Source organism: Lytechinus variegatus, chromosome 3, assembly GCF_018143015.1.
Source record: "Lytechinus variegatus isolate NC3 chromosome 3, Lvar_3.0, whole genome shotgun sequence".
Lineage (NCBI taxonomy): Eukaryota > Metazoa > Echinodermata > Echinoidea > Temnopleuroida > Toxopneustidae > Lytechinus > Lytechinus variegatus.
Genome location: NC_054742.1, coordinates 74,702,684 through 74,723,830, shown reverse-complemented (window position 1 = coordinate 74,723,830; position 21,147 = coordinate 74,702,684). Strand labels below are relative to the sequence as shown.

The 21,147-nt window shown below is 36.8% G+C and overlaps 1 protein-coding gene across 2 annotated transcripts in view; it reads right to left on the bottom strand.

Annotated features, from left to right (window-relative positions):
- LOC121411927 (ADP-sugar pyrophosphatase-like) overlaps nucleotides 1-20,805 on the bottom strand; it is a 41,101-nt gene extending 20,296 nt beyond the window's left edge. The window contains exons 1-3 of one of the 2 annotated variants that reach the window (XM_041604835.1): nucleotides 20,645-20,805; nucleotides 13,769-13,886; nucleotides 4,768-4,888 (exon numbers count right to left, since the gene is read on the bottom strand). In XM_041604835.1, the coding sequence (XP_041460769.1) occupies nucleotides 4,768-4,888; nucleotides 13,769-13,886; nucleotides 20,645-20,769 (364 nt within the window). In that variant the 5' untranslated portion in view covers nucleotides 20,770-20,805. Of the gene's footprint in view, nucleotides 1-4,767; nucleotides 4,889-13,768; nucleotides 13,887-20,448; nucleotides 20,562-20,644 lie in introns of those variants that run through there. The other variant, XM_041604836.1, reaches the window with a different exon arrangement.
- Between the last annotated feature and the right edge of the window lie 342 nt (nucleotides 20,806-21,147).

The following is a 21,147-nucleotide window of genomic DNA, read 5'->3' as shown; positions in this document are numbered from 1 at the left end:
ACATTCAAAGTTATGATGGTAATTCAACAGATACACCCAATTCGGCCAAAGTTCATTGACCTTTGACCTTGGTCATGTGACCTGAAATGAGCACAGGATGTTCAGTGATACTTGATTACTCTAATGTCCAAGTTCAATGAACTAGACCAATAAACTTTCAAAGTTATGATGGTAATTCAACAGATACCCCCGATTCGGCCAAAGTTCATTGACCCTAAATGACCTTTGACCTTAATCATGAGACCTGAAACTTGCACAAAATGTTCAGTGATGCTTGATTACTATTATGTCCAAGTTTCATTAATCAGATCCATAAACTTTCAAAGTTATGATGGGAATTCAACAGATATCCCCAATTCGGCCAAAGTCCATTGACCCTAAATGACCTTTGACCTTGGTCATGTGACGTGAAACTCATGCAGGATGTTCAGTGATACTTGATTAACCTTATGTCCAAGTATCATGAACTAGGTCCATATATTTTCTAAGTTATGATGACATTTCAAAAACTTAACCTCAGGTTAAGATTTCGATGTTGATTCCTCCAACATGGTCTAAGTTCATTGACCCTAAATGACCTTTGACCTTGGTCATGTGACATGAAACTCTAATAGGATGTTCAGTAATACTTGATTAACCTTATGGCCAAGTTTTATGAACTAGGTCCATATACTTTCTAAGTTATGACATCATTTCAAAACTTAACCTCAGGTTAAGATTTGATGTTGACGCCGCCGCCGTCGGAAAAGCGGCGCCTATAGTCTCACTTTGCTTCGCAGGTGAGACAAAAACATGTAACACCGAACTTAAAATTCAAATTTTCTGTGTGAGTTGGTGTTGGTGTAATACATGTATCAAGTCTCAGGTAGGGGTCCCAACATTTTTGTGGGTTGTTGAATTCGTGATCGGAAGATAAGATATGCCAAACACTTCCACAGCATTTCAGAGCAGCAAAAACCATGCAAAACGTGCAGAAATATGCTGCTTAAAGCTGTCATGCTGACATGCATATTGTTCATAAATACTGGACTTGACCTTTAACTCTAAGAACATTTTCAAGCACAAAGACTGCCAATTCAGCAAGAGTTTTCAAGTGTTTTTCAGCAACTCTCAAACGGAAAGGAAGGGGATTTACAAGACACAAACCAGCCATTTCAAGTGATGACAAATTCAATGTTCACTTAATTTGGATGAGCCACAAGATCTTTGATGTTTTAAAGAAAATGTGGGAGAGAATTGAAGAGAAATGATCATCAAAACCACTGAAATACAAAAGGAGGAAAATGCTCCTACATTAGTTTCAAAGATACACAAAAAATTAACCATCTTGAAAGCTGATGATCAAAATGAATCGACACCAGCAACATCCTGACCAGGGCCTTGTACTTCTACTACTAGAACAACAGATATCTTGGGATGTAGTCAAAGTGCCAAATCAAACAGAAGTTTGTCTAACTTTGCACTTCTGAATGAATCAGAACTGAAAGGCTCGGTTTGATGGTTCCATACAAATATTTCAGGAATTTGTAGAACAAGGCAATAGCAATTTTGTGTCTCGCCCACTTATGAAAAATAACCAGAAATATTGTGATTTGCGAGGGCACGCAAGAGAATTACATTGAAACTTCATTGTGAAATGACTGGGATGGAATAACACTTGTCTTAAGAGCCTTGCACGTTAACTTTATTGTTGACCTGAAAATGACCTTTGACCTTACCATGTGACCTCCGACTGCAGCATAACATGCAGGTCCCCCAAGTCCATCTACCATCCAAGTTTGGTTGAAAAGTGACTTACGGTTGCGGAGTTAGGTGTCATAAGAGAGTCTTGCATGTAAACTTTAACGTTGACCTGAATATGACCTTTGACCTTACCAAGTGACCTCCGACTGCAGCATAACATGCAGGTCCCCCAAGTCCATCTACCATCCAAGTTTGGTTGAAAAGGGACTTATGGTTGTGGAGTTATGTGTCATTACAGGTTTGTGACGGACAGACGACGGACGGACGCCGGAAGACATTTGGATCCCTAAGTCTCGCCTTCACCTCTGGTGGGCGAGACAAAAATGGACAATAAAACTAAACATTCCTTTACACTCACGATGTCTGTTTAGAAGTTAACAAATTCTGCAGAAATGCTAAATCAAGGTTACAGTTTTGGCTCATTCATAGAATTTTGGGAGTGAATTAATTTCTTTTAAAAATAAATAAATTGATTTAGGTTTATGTTCTTTCTGTAAAATTGAAGAAACATTAATTTATTTATTCTCTATTGTCCGTTAACGTTAATATTTTGGCACAATGGTTGAGAGAACTTTCAAATATTAATTCTGTGCTTTAAGGCCTGGTCACACCGCTCAACGTTGTTGGAGCGGTCGTGGAGCGGTAGGGAGAGAGGGTCGAATTTCGCTCACAAAATTGGGGAAAATATCAAAAAAAAAAAAAAACAATCGAAAATGGTGAATGGTAGCGAGCGGTGATGATTTTTCTCTCTCCGCTCCACGACCGCTCCAACAACTCTCAGGTCGTGTGACCAGGCCTTAAAGAAGGGAAATGTCAATCTATTATCCATGACACTACTTCTGAGCACTTTCAAGTACTGCGAAACGAGCTTGGAGATTATCTATCTTTTTTTTATCTCAGATTATCTTATTATTGGGGAGAGTATCCCTGTAGCACATCAAGCATTCTGTGATTTGATTATGAATTCAAACCTATGACATAACCCCCCCACTCAGTGTTATTTAGAGTATGCCTATGCTCGTTCCCTCCCTTTGAAAGCACCCCCTATCCGGGACGCGCGTTTCCGTTTTACACCCTGGCGAAGGCATTTTCCGGAAAAGTAGCCAAAAAGCGACTAGTGAAGAGTCTAGTACACACGTCGCTGGTTGCATGCAGCGTGCGACACAGGCGAGTCCACCACCGCATGCATGCACAGTTACTCATCAGAGCACAGAGTTCCTCGGCACTTCATGTACAGAGAGAGCGGCAGTCAGGAGTGAAATCCGAACATGCTTTTGCAGTCGCGTTGTTTATGATAGTTTTTTTTCTAAAAATAAATTATTAACTAAATGAATAGAATGACAGACAAAATCAAAATAAACAGATACTTATAATGGAAAGACAAATTGAAGTTTGATGGATTGATACACTTAGAAGCTGCCGAAAGATAGATATAGAAGACTGATAAATAGATAGAGACAAGATAGACAGATAGATAGAAAGAAATAGAGAGAGAGAGAGAGAGGTGGATAGATAGATAGAAAGAGAGAGGAAGAGGGAGAGATGATGGGTAGATAGATAAATAGAGAGAGGGGAGAGACAGAGAGGTCGATATATAGAGGGAGAGGGGAGAGAGAGAAAGAGAGAGAAGGATAGATAGATAGATAGAGAGATGTTATAGATAGAAATATGGACAGACAAAGAGAAAAAGACAGACAGATATGCTCGAGAAGGAGAGAGATAGAGAATTTGAGAGACAGATTAGATAGATAGAAAGATAAAGAATGAGAAAGACGGAGAAGATAGACAAATTAACAGATATAGATAGATACATAGATAGATATATAGATAGAGAGAAATAAAGAAAGACAGTCAAATGGATAGATAGATAGATAGATAGATGAGAGATAGATAGATGTTAGATAAAGAGGGAGAGAGACAAAGAATATTAACAAATTAACAGATAGATAAGTTAAAAAAATAGATATATAGATAGAGAGAATAAGAGAAAGACAGGCAGATGGATAGATAGATAGAGAGAGAGAGATATTAAATAGATAATTAACGAATGAGAGAGACAGAGAAGATTATTAACAAATTAACAGATAGATAGATACTCTAGTTAAAAATAGATAAATATAGATAGAGAGAAATAGAGAAAGACAGACAGATGGATAGATAGATGGATAGAGAGATAGATAGAGAATTTGAGAGATAGATGTCAGATACATGTAGATCAAGAATGAGAGAGAAGAGCGACAAATTAACAGATAAGTTACATAGGTAGGTAGAGAGAAATAGAGAAAGACAGACAGATGGATTGATAGATAGAGAGAGATAGAGAATTTGAGATAGATAGATGTTAGATAAAGAATGAGAGAGTACAGAGAAGATTATTAGATAGATAGATACTGCAGTTACATAGATAGATAGAGATAGATATATAGACAGATAGAGAGAAAGACAGACATAAGCAAATCGGCAAGGCAAATGATCAAGGCAAACATTCGTATTGAACCATTTGCAAGTACGGCATGTTCTGCGGGATAACTTCGGTGCGGACTTTGGATCGCGCGCCCAGCTGATAATGTAAACAAACGTAGACGTAGACTCTTCACTAGTCGCTTTTTGGCTACTTTTCCGGAAAATGCCTTCGCCAGGGTGTAAAACGGAAACGCGCATCCGGGACACTGCTCAATGTACCCCCCATCTCAGGTGAGCTGTCATTACAATAGAGGTTCCCTGATTCATCTTGGAGGACAAAACAATAGCAAAACCATAAAAACAATAATTTTTCATAGTCTGATGCAAAGGTTTTTATTGTTTGTCTTCCAATATGACTGCTTGTGGGAACCCTCTATACCATAGGAAAGATTTTTAAATTTCTCAGGAGTCCAAAGAGAGAGAGAGAAAAAACAAAAACACTCCCCTTTTACCAGACATTTTGGGAACACGCTTGCGGTCCCTCCGACCCGAAGTGGGGGGGGGCCTGGGACATAACTATTTACAGACTGAAAATATACCAGATTGTGACCACATACTTACAATCACTGGCTCCTTTTTTTGGTTTAGTTGTTCTTTCAGCCACTTCCCAGGTTCTCTCTCTTCCTCTAGGATCCATGTATGTTACTCTCTCTAATGACAACCATTTTTCTTTGTGAATGGTCTGTAATTGGAAACAAAAACATTGGTGACATCAGTCAGACAATATGGCCCTTTAGCAATTTAGGCATGTGACTTCAATTGAAACTAGGGCTAAGATGAATAATTATTCACAAAAACACAGAGATGCCAAGTTCAAAGACCAGCTACATGTACATGTATGCATGAGATTTTCTGTGAATCTGAGTAAGATCACAGACATTGTGTACAATGTATATGGGGATAGGCTGTGATAGTTGCGTGAGACAGAGATTTGAGGGGATGAACAAGAGTCCAAAATGCTTGAGTCTCACGCATAATGCGTGAGACTTGGTAGCTCTGAAAACACCATACATTGATAATAAAATACTAACTGAAATATATGTGCAAAGTGATACTTGACTGCCCTTATATCTAAGTTTCATGAAATAGATCACTATAATTTCAAAGATGTCAAAAACTTAACCTTGTTTATGATTTCAATGTTCATACCCCACATTGTCAAAGTTTATTAACCCTAAATCATGTGACCTCAAACTCATGCTAGACGATCAGTGATACTTGATTTATTGCAAAGTTACGATGACATCTCAAGAAGAAAGCAATTTGAACAAAAACTTGACCTTTTTATCCCTAGATCCTCAAGACACATACATGTACATGTACGTTATTACCCAAGGATCACATGAAAGAAGTATGAACATACTTGATGTAAAAATAAAGAGCAAGTTTATCAAAAACTCCAACATTTTTGTAACAAACAAATGGACTGTTAACAGACCAATAGACTAACAGAAAAGTGATCAAGAGGTCTCTGCCGAAGTTCGTTCAGGCGAGACAAATACAATTTCCCAAACTGAAGACCAAAATAGCTTTAAAAACCAAGTAGCAATCAATATCAATTATAAGCGTGACAACAATAATTTGCCAAACGGAAAACAAAAATAGATAACACTATAAAGTAGCGATCAGTATCATTAAGCTGTATCAGATTCTTTAACATACATTATGCTTTGCTCTAGTTTCATCGTTTTAGTGAAAAGTAATCACACTACATGTAAGTAGGTTAATACAGTGTATGCCGAATTATGCATCACATATATATTTTGTTTAGAAAATGTGAAGGGAAATAAAATATACACCCTTTTTTTCATATGGCACTCTAACTCAATGAAATTGTTAACATCTATCCATAGCAATGGTACTTCAGAACAAAATATAAACAAATAAATATAAGGGATCTATTAAAAAAAGAAACCCTGATTTTACAGGCCTGAATTCCAACAGAGATATTAGCAATTAGGGGTTTAAACCAAGGCCTGTCAGACTTTCTGGATGTTGTGCTTCATTCAGAATGTACACTGAGAAAGGTTCAATAATACTTGTACATGTACAAAAAAAAAATTGTCTGCATGCTATTGGCAAGGAGCACTAAATCATGTGTCGTACGGGACGCAGAAAAGGTGGCTTTTTTGGAAACCTCAAGTCTGTGAGTTGGACAGATAATTTTCATAAAAACTGAACTAAAATTGATATTCAATTACCCCAAAAGAAACACATAGAAAGAAAGCACAATAAACATTCATGAATAAATAAAGCAAATTATAATTTTCGAGAACAATGTGTCGTACGGGAAACTCAAAATGTGTTGTATGGACATCTCTAAACTGAAGCGATGCTTTCTTACTTTATGTCTCTTTGACTTATTCAATCACTTAATTTGGCTGATGATAATATGTCACAACTCTTACATTACTCGTAATTCCACAAAATATTTTTTTGTAAAGATATGCAATTTCAATTTTTTTAACTTTTCTGCATTTTATGAAACCATATGGTTTGTCTTATTTTCCAGATTTTTTAAAAACTGGAGAAAAGTAAGGAGTTTCAATACAGTTTATAAAAAAAAATAATGATCAAGGTATGTCCAAGTAGATGATTGATATGTAAATTTTTTTTCTTACATCTTATAACAATTTCACAGTAGTATGCAACAGGAAATCATCTTCCATGCTAAGGTGAATCAATTATAAAAGTTTTATTTTCATGCTCAATGAAAAAGAAATTAACCAGCTCTGACCAGTGAAAATCACCAGTTAAGCTAAAGGGATTCACAAAAGAATGACATGAAGTCAATTAAAATGGTTAGAAACACGTATTTCATGTTCTATGGAGATAAAAAATACCTATTTAGTTCACCTAATGTCGTATCAATTACTTAAAATAGGCCTACTGTTTATAGTTTCTGAATCCAAATCGAGCAATGAAATGCAGTATACTTTTGTGTGTCGTACGGGACAACTTTTAATAGGACAATTATTGAAAAATGAAGGGCAGTAAGTAGATCCTTATAGGATAAATTGGTGACCCGTGGGTCAAATAAAGAGAAACTGATATTGTAAGATTGCATCATCAAAAATAAAAGTAGAAACTTTTGCATTTTCATGTGTCATACGGGACATATTGATATTCATGATCCTATTCTGATTGCCGAAAAATTAAACGAACCTTTTGTTAATATTTTGTTAATATAGGACCCCAGTTAGCAAATTCAATTATAGAGCCCACAGTTAATTCAGATCTTACGTATTCTTTCGATTATTTGCCTCAAAATACAGTTTCATTTCACACTAGTAAATGAAAGTGAGGTGTATAGGCATATCTTGAATTTACAAAATGATAAGGCTATGGGGTGCGATTCGTTACCTAAATTGATCAAATTCGTTGCCGAATTTATCACTCAGCCCATAACACACATAATAAACTTGTCTCTTATATTCGGTGAAGTTCCTGAAAAGTGGAAAAATGCCATCGTGACTGCATTACACAAAGGAAGCTCTAATGAACTTAATAATTTCAGACCGATTTCTATTTTACCGATCTTATCAAAGATCTTAGAGAGAATAGTTTTTAACCAATTGTACAATTATTGTAATTCTAATCATCTATTGAACGCTTCCCAATCAGGGCCCCTCCATTCAACCATGACAACACTGCTTTCAATCACCAATGATTGGTTTAATGAATTTGATAACGGGAATATTGTATGTGCTGTAATGCTAGATCTGCGTAAAGCGTTTGACGCTGTGAATCACAAATTGTTAATCGATAAATTATGTCAGTATGGTATGGACAGAGTGTCAATAAACTGGTTCACAAGTTATTTAAAAGGAAGAGGGCAGGTTACTAGGGTCAGTGGCCATATACATGTATCACAAACTCGCCTAGTTTTGTTTTTTATTGTTTGAATTATACAATATTTCAATTTTTACGAATTTGATGATTAGGACCTCATTGCCTGAAGCACAAAATGTTAAACAATGGAATGCCACGTGTTCAGGGAGGAATAAAACTTCATTTCACATGACAATGACGAGAAAATAAAAATATTTCATATTTCATATAATAAAATAAAAAAGAAATAGTGAGTGAGTGATGTCATCAACTCTCTCATTTGGATGTAACTGGCTCGTTCATATCACTATTTTGTTGAAAATAAGCGAAACTTTAAAATGCCAGAACTTTCTTATTTTACATCCGATTTTGATGAAATTTTCAGTGTTATGCTTGTTGAATTTTTCTCTTTTTATTCAAATCAAGTTTTTGTTGGGGTGGACTTGTCCTTTAATGATGACGGGTGTTTGGAAGGGTGTATGGTGTGTATCTGTTTGTGTGTAAGAGTGTGCAGTGTTGTTAGAGTTTTTTTTCTCAATAATTCAAATTAACCCATTTATAATTATGTATCTGAGTAATAATTCACCCCATGATGATGTTATTTTTTCTGTATTATGCATTTATATTGAAGATATTTCTGTATATTTCCAACTTATCATTTGATTACGATTCGTTATTATTTTCATAAACTTTAATAACTTTTTGTATTATCACCTGGTAATAATTACGATTATCATGTTTTATGTATTCATTCATGTAAGTTTGAGTGCCTTTTACTTTGTATATTTTATCAATGGCACAGCCCCAACGTAAATCACACTTTGTATCTGTTTGGGTTTTTTCCCGTGTGAAAATAAAATTTATCTAAGGTCGAGTCCATCACAGGAAAATGCTGACTTTGAATAAACAGAGAAAAATCAAACTAGCATAGCGCTGAAAATTTCATCAAAATCGGATGTAAAAAAGAAAGTTATGACATTTTTTAAACTTTAGCTTATTTTTCACAAAACAGCGATATGCACAACTAGGTGAGTCAGTCGATGTCCATCACTCACTATTACTTTGTTTTTTATTGTTTGAATTATACAATATTTCATCTTTCTTTAAGATTTGACAATAAGGACCAACTTGACTGAACCATATAGAGTAAAAAATGCTAATTTTACATGTCCGGATTGTACTAAAAAACATTTTTTATAAAAAAAAAAGTTTTTTTATTGTTTTAAATCATTTTTAAACGTTTTTTTTCCAAACAAGTGACGCAATTTTTCGTTAATCAAATACACTGCACAGTCTGATTCAAGCTCTTGATGTTTTAAATATGGTACAGTTTTGGAGTCAGTAAGACATGATTACAATTTTTGTTACTAAATTTCCAACAGAAAAGTTCATATTTCAACAAAAAAATTACTAATTGAAAGCAGGGTTGGCGGATTTAAATCACGTTGATTTAAATCGTGATTTAAATCACCATGATTTTTTTTTTAAATCATTGATTTGAATCACTTCCATTGAAAAATGTACAAATCATGGACAAAGTATTTGTTCAATGCAGTTTTAATTCTTCAAGTCAACTGAAAAACCTTGAATTAACTTTATATCAACAAAAGTCTTCATATCTACTTAAAACAAATTAAAATCAAATCAATAAAATCAGGTAATTCCTTAAAAACCACAGATGTATGTTGTCAATAGGTACTCATTTTTTGTAAATTACATGTATGTCGAGTTTTTCTTCTGAAATTTTACATTCTTTGCAGTTATTATTAGTCAATTTCTTTCTTAACATAAAGTTTTCACATAATCCAAAGACTTTTCAGAGAGCAGTTTGTAAAAAAAAATGTAATATATAAAAGTCAATGAGAAAAGGTTTGTTGGCAGTTTTCCAGTTTTTATCCTTCGCCTACACATGACTACTTCTGTCATGTAAAATAAAAAATGATACCTGCATGTAATCAACATATTTAACATGCCTCTTATTTGGTATTGTTACATTTATCATACATTTGATGTTTTAAATAACATAATTATAAAAATCACATTAACATAATGTAGTACAGTCATAATTTGACTGTTGAGAAAAGCTTTATCTTATAAACCCTTTTAGTCACTGCAGCCCATCTTATGTTCAATTTCTGGAAATGAATCCATATTGGATCATTTTTCCTGCCCGACATGGTGCCTTCTTTGCCACCAAGCTTTTGTGTGCATATGTGAGACAATTTCCACTGAGTGCCTGGGGATTTTTCCTCTTGGATTTTTTTAAATATTTGAATGAAGAATCCCAGAGGGGAATTTTCTCTACTCACTGGGAATTCCCTATGGAATATTCCTTCATAGGCCTATGTATGATAGAATTAAGTTCCGATACATGATTTCTCAAATTTATTTTTAATTGTCCATTTTAACTGGATTTTAATTACAAAATATGTGGTTAAGAACAATATTAGGGGTGAAATGTATAACATCAATAATGATGTCATTGTAAGAATAAGGGGGGGGATAATTACCCTTTTTTTCGGAGGAACTTTTAAAAAATCAAAAAAGTAAAAAAAATCTGATTTAAATTTTAAAAATCTGATTTTTTTAATTAAAAAAAAAAATCAAAAAATCGCCAACCCTGATTGAAAGAAACAAGTGGAGTGCCTCTGGCAGTCTCACCTGCATCACGCGATTAATATAGTAGCAGTGCTAACTTTGAAAACTACTGTAACATAATTATTCACAAAAAACACCATTTTCAATAATGATACAATACTATGTTCAATGACAATTAATGACATTTGACATTGATCATGCGACCTAAGACTTGTCGGTGATACTTTATCCACTATATCCACATTTTATAAACTATATCTATGAACTTTGAAAGTTATGACAGCAATCTAATAAAAATGGCCAAAGTGCAATAACCTTAAATGACCTCTGACATTGGTCATGTGACCCGAAACTCGCATGAGATGTTTAGTGATACTTGATTACTCTTATGTCCAAGTTTTATCAACTAGATCCTTACAAATTCAAAGTTATGATGGTAACTCAACAGATACCCCCAACTTGGCCAAAGTTTATTGGATGTATTTTAAGGATGTTGATTAACCGCATGTCCAAATTTCATAAAGTAGGTCCATATATTTTTCTAAGTTATGATGACATTTCAAAACAGAGAGCAAGACCTCTGCAAGACTGCTGTATTAAAGACCATGAAACTTGCTTGAACTTTCAAGGGTCTTTCAACGAACTTTCAAAGATCTCTGAGGTCTTTCACGATTCCTGATGGATCTTTCAATGGTCTTCATGGTCCTAGTGAGTACCAAAACTTTTTGAAATGGTTCATAACAGTCTTTCAGTTGTCTTACAGGAAAATTGTCTTTTGATGATCTTTCGGCAGTCTTTCAGTGGTCTTTCAATGAACTTTCAAAGTTCTTATTAGTTTTTCCATGATCTTTCGGCAGTCTCTCAAGATTTTTGCGGAGATTACTGTTAGACTCATGAGAGATCATTGAAAGACCAGGCAAAGTCCATGGAAAGAATTCTGAAAGATCACTTGTTGCATAAAAGATCTCTGAAAGACCACTGAAAGATCTCTATAGCCTAGGACAAGTCTAATATCCATCAGTCTTTCAGAGTTCTTTGAGGGGTCCTTCTGAGCCATTCCACAGAGATGACAAATTTCAGTGATATTGGAGACTGCTGTAAGACCTTGCCAATTTTGGGTCTTTGAAAGGTCCTTCAAAGGTCTCCCCTCTGTGGAATGGGGGCTTAAGGCCCCCATTAACCATAGGTTAAGATTTTGATGTTGATTCCCCCAACATGGTCCAAGTTCATTGACCCTAAATGACCTTTGACCTTGGTCATGTGAACTGAAACTCAGGCAGGATGTTCAGTAATACTTGATTAACCTTATGGCCAAGTTTTATGAACGAGGTCCATTTGCGATTATGCAGTCATTTAATAAACTTAACTTTCGGTTAAGATTTGGTGTTGACGCCGCTGCCACCGTCTGAATAGCAGCACCTATAGTCTCACTCTGCTATGCAGGTGAGACAAAAAAATGAGAGCAAATTGAACAAAAACTTGAAACAAGTGGAATGCCTCTGGCCGTCTCACCTGCATCACGCGTTTCAATATAGCAGCAGTGCTGACTTTGAAAACTACTCTAACTCACACAAGATGTTCAGTGATACATGGTTACTCTTATGTCCACTTTTTATGAACGAGACCAATAAACTTACAGAGATATGATGGTTATTCAACAAAAAAACCCAACATGACCAAAGTTCATTGACCTTACATGACCTTTGACCTTGATCATGTGACTTGAAACTCGCACAGGAAGTTCAGTGATACTTGATTACTCTTATGTCCAAGATTCATGAATCAGATCCATAAACTTTCAAAGTTATGATGGTAATTCAACAGATACACCCAATTCGGCCAAAGTTCATTGACCTTTGACCTTGGTCATGTGACCTGAAATGCGCACAGGATGTTCAGTGATACTTGATTACTCTAATGTCCAAGTTTATCGAATAGACCATAAACTTTTAAAGTTATGATGGTAATTCAACAGATACCCCCAATTCGGCCAAAGTTCATTGACCCTAAATGACCTTAATCATGAGAGCTGAAACTTGCACAAAACGTTCAGTGATGCTTGATTACTATTATGTCCATGTTTCATGAATCAGATCCATAAACTGTCAAAGTTATGATGGGAATTCAACAGATACCCCCAATTCGGCCAGAGTTCATTGACCCTTAATGACCTTTGAAATTGGTCATGTGACATAAAACTAACGCAGGATGTTCAGTGATGATTGATTAACCTTATGTCCAAGTTTCATGAACTAGGTCCATATATTTTCTAAGTTATGACATTTCAAAAACTTAACCTCAGGTTAAGATTTCAAAGTTGATTCCTCCAACATGGTCTAAGTTCATTGACCCTAAATGACCTTTGACCTTGGTCATGTGACATGAAACTCATACAGGATGTTCAGTAATACTTGATTAACCTTATGGCCAAGTTTCATGAACTAGGTCCATATACTTTCTAAGTTATGATGTTATTTAAAAAACTTAACCTCAGGTTAAGAATTTGATGTTGACGCCGCCGCCGGAAAAGCGGCGCCTATAGTCTCACTCTGCTATGCAGGTGAGACAAAAAGGATGGACTTGGCCTTTGACCCCTAGGTGACCTTTGACCACAATATCCTCACCCATACACATGTGGTATTATCCAAGGATCATATGTACCAAGTGTGATCATAATTAATGAAGAAATAAAGAAATATCATCAAGTCGAACAAAACTTGACTTATTGATCCTTTGATGACCTTTGACTCCCATCTTCATCACCGGCACATACAGTATTAGCCAAGGATCATTTGTGCCAAGTTTGAACGCAATTGATGAAGAAATAAAGGAATAAGCTCAAGTTGAACAAAAACTCACCAAAGTTTCAAAGGGTAGGCAGCTCTGGGGAACTTTCATTTCAGCTACGCGTACCATTGTGTATACATTCATAGTATCTTACCCATTCTTAAGTCAATGAAATATTCTTATTTGTTTGAGTCATCATTAGTTACATCCGATTTCAATAAGCATAATTTTGTTTTGAATAAAAAATTTTGTATCCCAGGTAGAACGATGGATGTGAATTAATTGGCCTTCTTAATAGACTAAATAGTGCATAACCCCAGAAAATATAAAATTTGATAAGTTATACCTCTTGTTTGAGAAATACACTCTTGGATGGTGATGCATTCTGGTCTGTTGACATTCTTGCAGTAAATATTTTTCCTGTTGTAGTGGTTTGCTCAGATGATAGACCAAAATATGCTCTCCTGCAAAGATACAAATCTCAATTAAATTATTTTTATTCTTATCAACTCTTAATTTTTTTGTTGGTATACATATAGATAAATACTGCACATATAGATAAATACTGCACTGCAACAAATCATCAAAATTCTGACTTGATTCAATTTGGAATTCTTTGACATTTTCTTTCTGAAATAGGTTTTAATTCATATTCTAGGCCAGGAATATTGGTTTTAACATTGAAATTTATGCTAACAGGATAGGACCAGGAATATGTCTAGAATTATTAACTTAATTAAAAAATCCTAAGAAACCCTCCTTGAGTATTATCCACAATCCAAGATAGCATCCAAAATGGCTGACAAAGCCTAAAATTGCACAAACTTATCTTAATTAGTGTTTAATTTTGTTTCAATGGTTTTAAGGGTCAAGTAGGACATTGGAACAAGAAACAATGAGAGTCAGTGGTCAAGTGTGTCTAAAAATCCAATATGGCTTCCAAAATTGGAGTCTAAATGGGCCATTCAAGTCAGACCGCAGGTCCCTATGCTAATGAGCAAATATCCCAGATTCATCTAAATCCTCTCATGGCTGAATCCTCATGAATCTTGAGACTTTCTGTCTCTAGGAATTAACCTACTTTATCCTCAAGTCAAATTAAATATCATTGCACAAATGGACAGAGTAACTGTTTCTCTTTCATATTAGTAATTTATTTTGTATAAAATATTTGGATAAATATAAATAAGTGAATTTCAGGCCTGGAAATGTGCCACGAAAGTGAATTTTCTTCCTGTTTTCTTGTGCAAATTGTTCTAAGTCAGAAAGATATCTACATGTATCACCACAAAGCTGAATTTCTGTACTTTCTCACAACTCTTTGATTGCGGCACCTTTTATTCGGATCAAGATAACACTTTTCCCACCAAGTTACAAGACAAGATTTTTCAACTTTTGGAGTGGCATGAAATCCAGAGTTCTGATTGGCTGGATAAGGCTACAAAACAATAAGCACGGGTGATTGATGAGATTACCCCATAAAGAAAACTGTTGGAATTTGAGTTGGTGTGTGGTCTCTTTGACCAATCAGAGTACAGTATTCTTGTTTTCAAGCTGCTTAATGTACTTGGCCAATGAATATTGTGATCTTTACCCAATCAACCCAGTTCTTATATTGAAACCTACACCATTTTAAAGCAAACATATTCAGCTTTATCATGATCTAAAAATTATTTGGGCTCAAACAAAAATAAAGGGTTAACATAACAACTTTTGTTAGGTAAAATAATAATATTATAGCATATCTTAGATCAAAAGTTTCACCTACATTACAAAATCTTTGAATAAATTAAAACACACGACCTTAAAGAATGATTCTTATTCTTTACAATATGAAAATCATGAAATTTAAAGTATATTTAGAGCAGCCAATGACCAAATAAAAAGAGGTGTTTTGGTCCACATCAAGCTCATTAAATATGCAAATCATCTCTAATCATGAATATCATCTTGGATGAAAGAAGCCACTTTTCGGGGACCTGCCTAGTGACTGATTCTTGTCATCATCATCATCTGTGAAAGTACAGTCCAACAGGTTGGTGTATCGTCCCGCTTGTAGAATTGTGCAGAAGTATGTAGTGCTGTGGAAAATCTATTCCACGTGAGGTTAAATAGTCAGCGGAGTTGACTTTCTGCACCTATGCCTTGAAGCTGACTACTGAAGTGCAGTTAACTGTAATGGTAGGTAGAATATTCCAGTCTAATGGCATCAAGAATAAAAGTTTTGGGATAAGAAGTAATGCGACCATGTGGGACTTGTAACCTCATCCGATGACCACGAAGCGAGGTAGAAGTAGCGGCCTTGTTGAAGTACAGTACCGTTACTACATCAACACTCGAGTTTACCATTAAGCGATAAACCATCACCACCTTGAACTGGGCTCTTCTTTTCAAGGGTGGACCACTGTAGCTGTTGTAGCATATCGTCATTGCACCATCTCCAGCTTCCAGGAGTTGTCCTTGGTGAAGGGGTCCCAGACTTCACATCCATTTTCCAGGACAGGTCTGAAGTACCTAGACACTTCTTGGGCATGAGGGCAGGTTAATACGTTGCAAAAGGCATGTGGAGAGTCATCCTTCTTGTAGACCGATAAATGGGTCTATTTCTGTCAGGGATATGCTTGGCTGAGACTTCGTCAGGCTCCATGTCATCCCCTCTGTCAATAGACCATTGGGCTCATCATGGTGGAGCAAACATCCACCGCTTAACTGCAGCGTCTATGGAGAAAGGATGCGCTTTTGCACCCTTAATTACTCCTAAATTTTGCTTTTTGACAGGGTAAAAGGGAAGAAATAAGATAAATTTATATTCAATACATTCAGCTTACCACCTTTCCTGAAAAATACCAAATTTGATGACAAAACAGATCAGGATCAGTTCTTCTTCAATTGCAGTCATCAACACAGCTACAGCTGAGCGTACGTATGCTCAGCTGTAGCTGGCGGCGATCGAAAAAGAACCTGGCTGATCCTGATCTGTTTGCAAGGAGCCTAGCACTCGTCCGTGTAATATTAGGCAGACATGGATACTTTCCAAAATGGTGTAGAAAGGGTTCGTAATAGCACTCCAAATAAAAGGGGAAAAAATAAATTATGCACCTATATTCTACCTCGATTATAATGGATGATCTATCGTGCACAGAATCTCGACATCGAGGCACAAACTGGACCCTCAAAAAAAGGAAAAGTTCGACCTCTAATAGAGACTCTATGTCGCATTCGTTCTATGTATCGATCGGTCACTTTCGTTTTCAATTTTGAAGGAGAATGAACGAGACAGAACTTTTCCTTTTGTTTTGAGGGTCCAGTTTTTGCCTCGATGACATGATTCTGTGTCACGATAGACCTTCATCCATATAGGTACCCTGTAAGTGCATAATTTATTTTTCCCCTTTCAATTGGGTGCTATTGTGACCACATTCTACCCCAATACCCTCTGCCTAATATTACACGGACAAGTCCTGGGCTCTGGCCGGAGCTCCCTATATCCTACCGCTAGACCAAAAGCTTCGGTCTCTGTTATGTTGTTCCGCTGAACTCCATTGGCTCCACTCACCAAAATACAGAGACCAAAGTTCTAGCTCGATCTGTACCGGGGACTCAAACTTTGTCAAACTTTGCCAAAGGCCATGTTTCAAGTTCGGATAAAACAGGGAAGTGAAGTTGCACGACAGTCTAAGTAAGTCACTGTTTTTTTCCCCCTTTTAAGGGTTATTTTTCCCCGTTTCGGTGCATTTCAGGCCAAAACGGAATAATAATCTATATTTTGTTAGTTCTTTTTATATATTTGCCTCGATTTCAGGATGCAGCAGCGGCCAAGAGAGGCAATATGGTACTAGGGATGATCAAACGCAACTTTACACATAAAAACAGGAGCCTACCTCTCCTAATTTTTTCAAAATTCATAACAAAATGGCCGATCGAGACTGGGGTAGGAGAGGTATCGCGACAGAACTTTTCATTTTTTGAGGTTCCAGTCTGTGCCTCGATGTCAGGATGCAGCAGCGGCCAAGAGAGGCAATATGGTACTAGGGATGATCAAGCGCAACTTTACACATAAAAACAGACAAGTGATCATGAAACTGTACAAATCTCTGGTATGACCACATTTGGACTATGCAATGCAGACCTGGAACCCCTACCTAGCAAAGGACAAAAAAATACTGGAGAAGGTCCAAGCAAGAGCTACAAAAATGATCCCAGATATCCATGATCTACCCTATGAAGACAGGCTCGCCAGACTAAACCTTACTACGTTAGAAAGAAGGAGAGAAAGGGGAGACCTCATTCAAACATACCGTATTATTACACAAATAGACAAATCAAACCCGGACAATTATTTCAAGAGAGTAGAATGTGCCAGAACAAGAGGACACTCTCTTAAATTTGCTAAGCAACGATCTAGACTGGATATAAGGAAGCACTTCTTTAGCCAAAGGGTTGTCGATCAATGGAATAAACTCCCCCAGTCCACAATTGAGGCACCAACACTCCTGCAATTTAAGACACAATTATCAAAATTGGGTTTTTAAATGGGCTCTAAGAGCCTCCTTAACCCTGCCACACTCATCTGTACACCCTCGTCGTGAAGACAGTGAGATCATGTGGCCATCAAGGTAACTTCAAGGTAACTTCATCCATTTAATTGTGGTAAGTGCATAATGTATGTTTTCACATATTTCTTAGTAAGTTATTGAGACCCCAATCTACCCCACTCCCGTGTCTATGTCTAAATGCATGGTGGACCTTTGGGGCGGTATTCTGAGGTCATTTTATCTTTAAAATATTTTATTTTATCTCTTAAAATGAAATTCATTTTGGAGGCCCCCCCTGGCACCCTACAGTGCCGCCCATGATAATTCTCACCGGCCGCGGGGAAACAACCCCCACGACCACATTATTTTCCATGATATTACAGTGTGGGGGGCCTCAATAACGAGTATACTAATAATATAGCCATCATCCGAGCCCCACACATGTGCGAATGCTGGAACAAGCCATTGGACAGGGCCTGTTTCGCGACTATCTTAGGATGCAAGCTTAATATATACTCGTGATTTAGGCCCCGCTACTCTACTATGTTGGAGTGTCTGAAGTGCAGTAGTGCGGGGCCTACCGTATATAACGGTTATAGTACTAATACTATAGTATACTCGTGAAGCAGGCCCCGTGAACGGGCATTCTATGCCATTCAACACAGCAGCGGGGCCTATATCACGAGAAGCCTGAAATGAATTTAGCAACATAGATATTGAGGTATGATCGATTACAATTTTTTCTTGAGCGGGGCCTCTGGCTCCGCCTAGACTTTATCACGAGTATGCCGAGAAGGCAATTAATAAAAAAAAAAAGGCATTATCGTGAAATAGGTGTCCAGTTTCCTAATTCCCCCGGACACTTACCAAATGAAAAACATGTCCTCCTTTATTAAAGGCTCAGTTTCGGTTCGCCGCGATATGTCTCCCTCTACTCGTACTCTAGCTCTCAATGTCTCGTCTGATCGATGATATGATGTCATCATATAGCTTTATTTAGTCGCTCGTGCGCATGTATGTAAGGCTTGCTAAACCTTGTTAACTCAGGTTAACTAGTGATTTATTTTGTTTTTGGTGTCCTATTTCACGACTATATTAAAGCTTGTTTACCCTTGTTAAATAATGATTTTCATTTGTATTTTGGAGTCCTATTTCACGACTAAATTAAGGCTTGTTAAACCTTGTCAATTGGTGGTTGGATGTCAATGAGAAGTTACGTGGGGAAATAGGTGTCCACTGTGTACAAGTCTATGGAGAGTTTCTCCGTGCGTTTCTACAGACTGGTGTCCTATTTCACGAGTAAATTAAGGCTTGCTTAACCTTGTTAACTAGTGATTTATTTTGTTTTGGTGTCCTATTTCACGACTATATTAAAGCTTGTTTACCCTTGTTAAATAATGATTTTCATTTGTATTTTGGAGTCCTATTTCACGACTAAATTAAGGCTTGTTAAACCTTGTCAATTGGTGGTTGGATGTCAATGAGAAGTTACGTGGGAAAATAGGTGTCCACTGTGTACAAGTCTATGGAGAGTTTCTTCGTGCGTTTCTACAGACTGGTGTCCTACTTCACGAGTAAATTAAGGCTTGCTAAACCTTGTTAACTAGTGATTTATTTTGTTTTGGTGTCCTATTTCACGACTATATTAAAGCTTGTTTATCCTTGTTAAATAATGATTTTCATTTGTATTTTGGTGTCCTATTTCACGACTAAATTAAGGCTTGTTAAACCTTGTTAATTGGTGGTTGGATGTCAATGAGAAGTTACGTGGGGAAATAGGTGTCCACTGTGTACAAGTCTATGGAGAGTTTCTCCGTGCGTTTCTACAGACTGGTGTCCTATTTCACGAGTAAATTAAGGCTTGCTAAACCTCGTTAACTAGTGATTTATTTTGTTTTTGGTGTCCTTTTTCACGACTATATTAAAGCTTGTTTACCCTTGTTAAATAATGAATTTCATTTGTATTTAGGTGTCCTATTTCACAACTAAATTAAGGCTTGTTAAACCTTGTTAATTGGTGGTTGGATGTCAATGAGAAGTTACGTGGGGAAATAGGTGTCCACTGTGTACAAGTCTATGGAGAGTTTCTCCGTGCGTTTCTGCAGACTGGTGTCCTATTTCACGAGTAAATTAAGGCTTGCTAAACCTTGTTAAATAATCATTTTAATTTATATTTTGGTGTCGATTGAAAAACCGTCCCTCGCTGTAAAAGTCGTTCAATAGAATATTGTGTGAGGAGCAAGGAACCAGAAGCGACTGCTCTGTGTGGAGAGTTTCTCATCTGGAACAAAAGGTTTTGCATCAGATCTTTTGAAAATTGTTGAAGCGAGGATTTCTTTACTAATATCATGGTAAGGTAGATCCCGGTTCAAATAAGTGTCCAGTTTTTTAAAGCACGGAATGGCCAAAAAAATTTAAACTCCTCGAAACAGACGGCTGCCAGCCCAGCTGTCTAACGTTAAGTCTAACAACAGTTACAGGTGTAACTTACTAGCAGTGTAGCAGCTTGCGCCTAGCGGTACAGTGAAGTGGAGCCTGCACGAACATTATTGGCAATGATTTGAGGTAGCCTATCGCACACCGGTAGGCCTATTAACGTTAGATACTCTGATCTTGGCATATCTGTCCGAGAATGACTGGCCGGTCGATCATATCAAGGTGACATGAAAATTACACAGAAAACTTACCTTACTAAAATATAGGAACAGCAACTGAGACGTGCCTTCGACTCTAGCTCTCTGACGTGCTGCACACGTGTTCCATAAACATAAACACGAACAACAGATGAATGAATGAATATTGCACGATTCATGGCGCGCAATTTTCCCCCTATATTTTGCTTTGTTTATGGGCGGGGCTCATATATTAGAGTATAACTCTATGGCGGGGCTCGATCAGCGCGCGCTGAAACGGCCCTACCAAATAAAGGTAGGCCAAAGAGTTAAGTTTAGTAGGCCTACGTATTTAACTCAATGGCCCGAATTCACAAAGGTCACAAAAGTTATATACCCCTAAACCGGGTATAAAACGCATCATTTCAATCCATGGCATGGACTAAAGTTAGCACTTAGGGGCTAACTTTTGCGATTACCAAAGGTGGACTAAAGTTATACCGGGGTATAATAACTCAACCGTGGGTTAAATTTAACCCCGGGTGTTAAGTTAGTCCATGGCCTAATTATATAGTCCA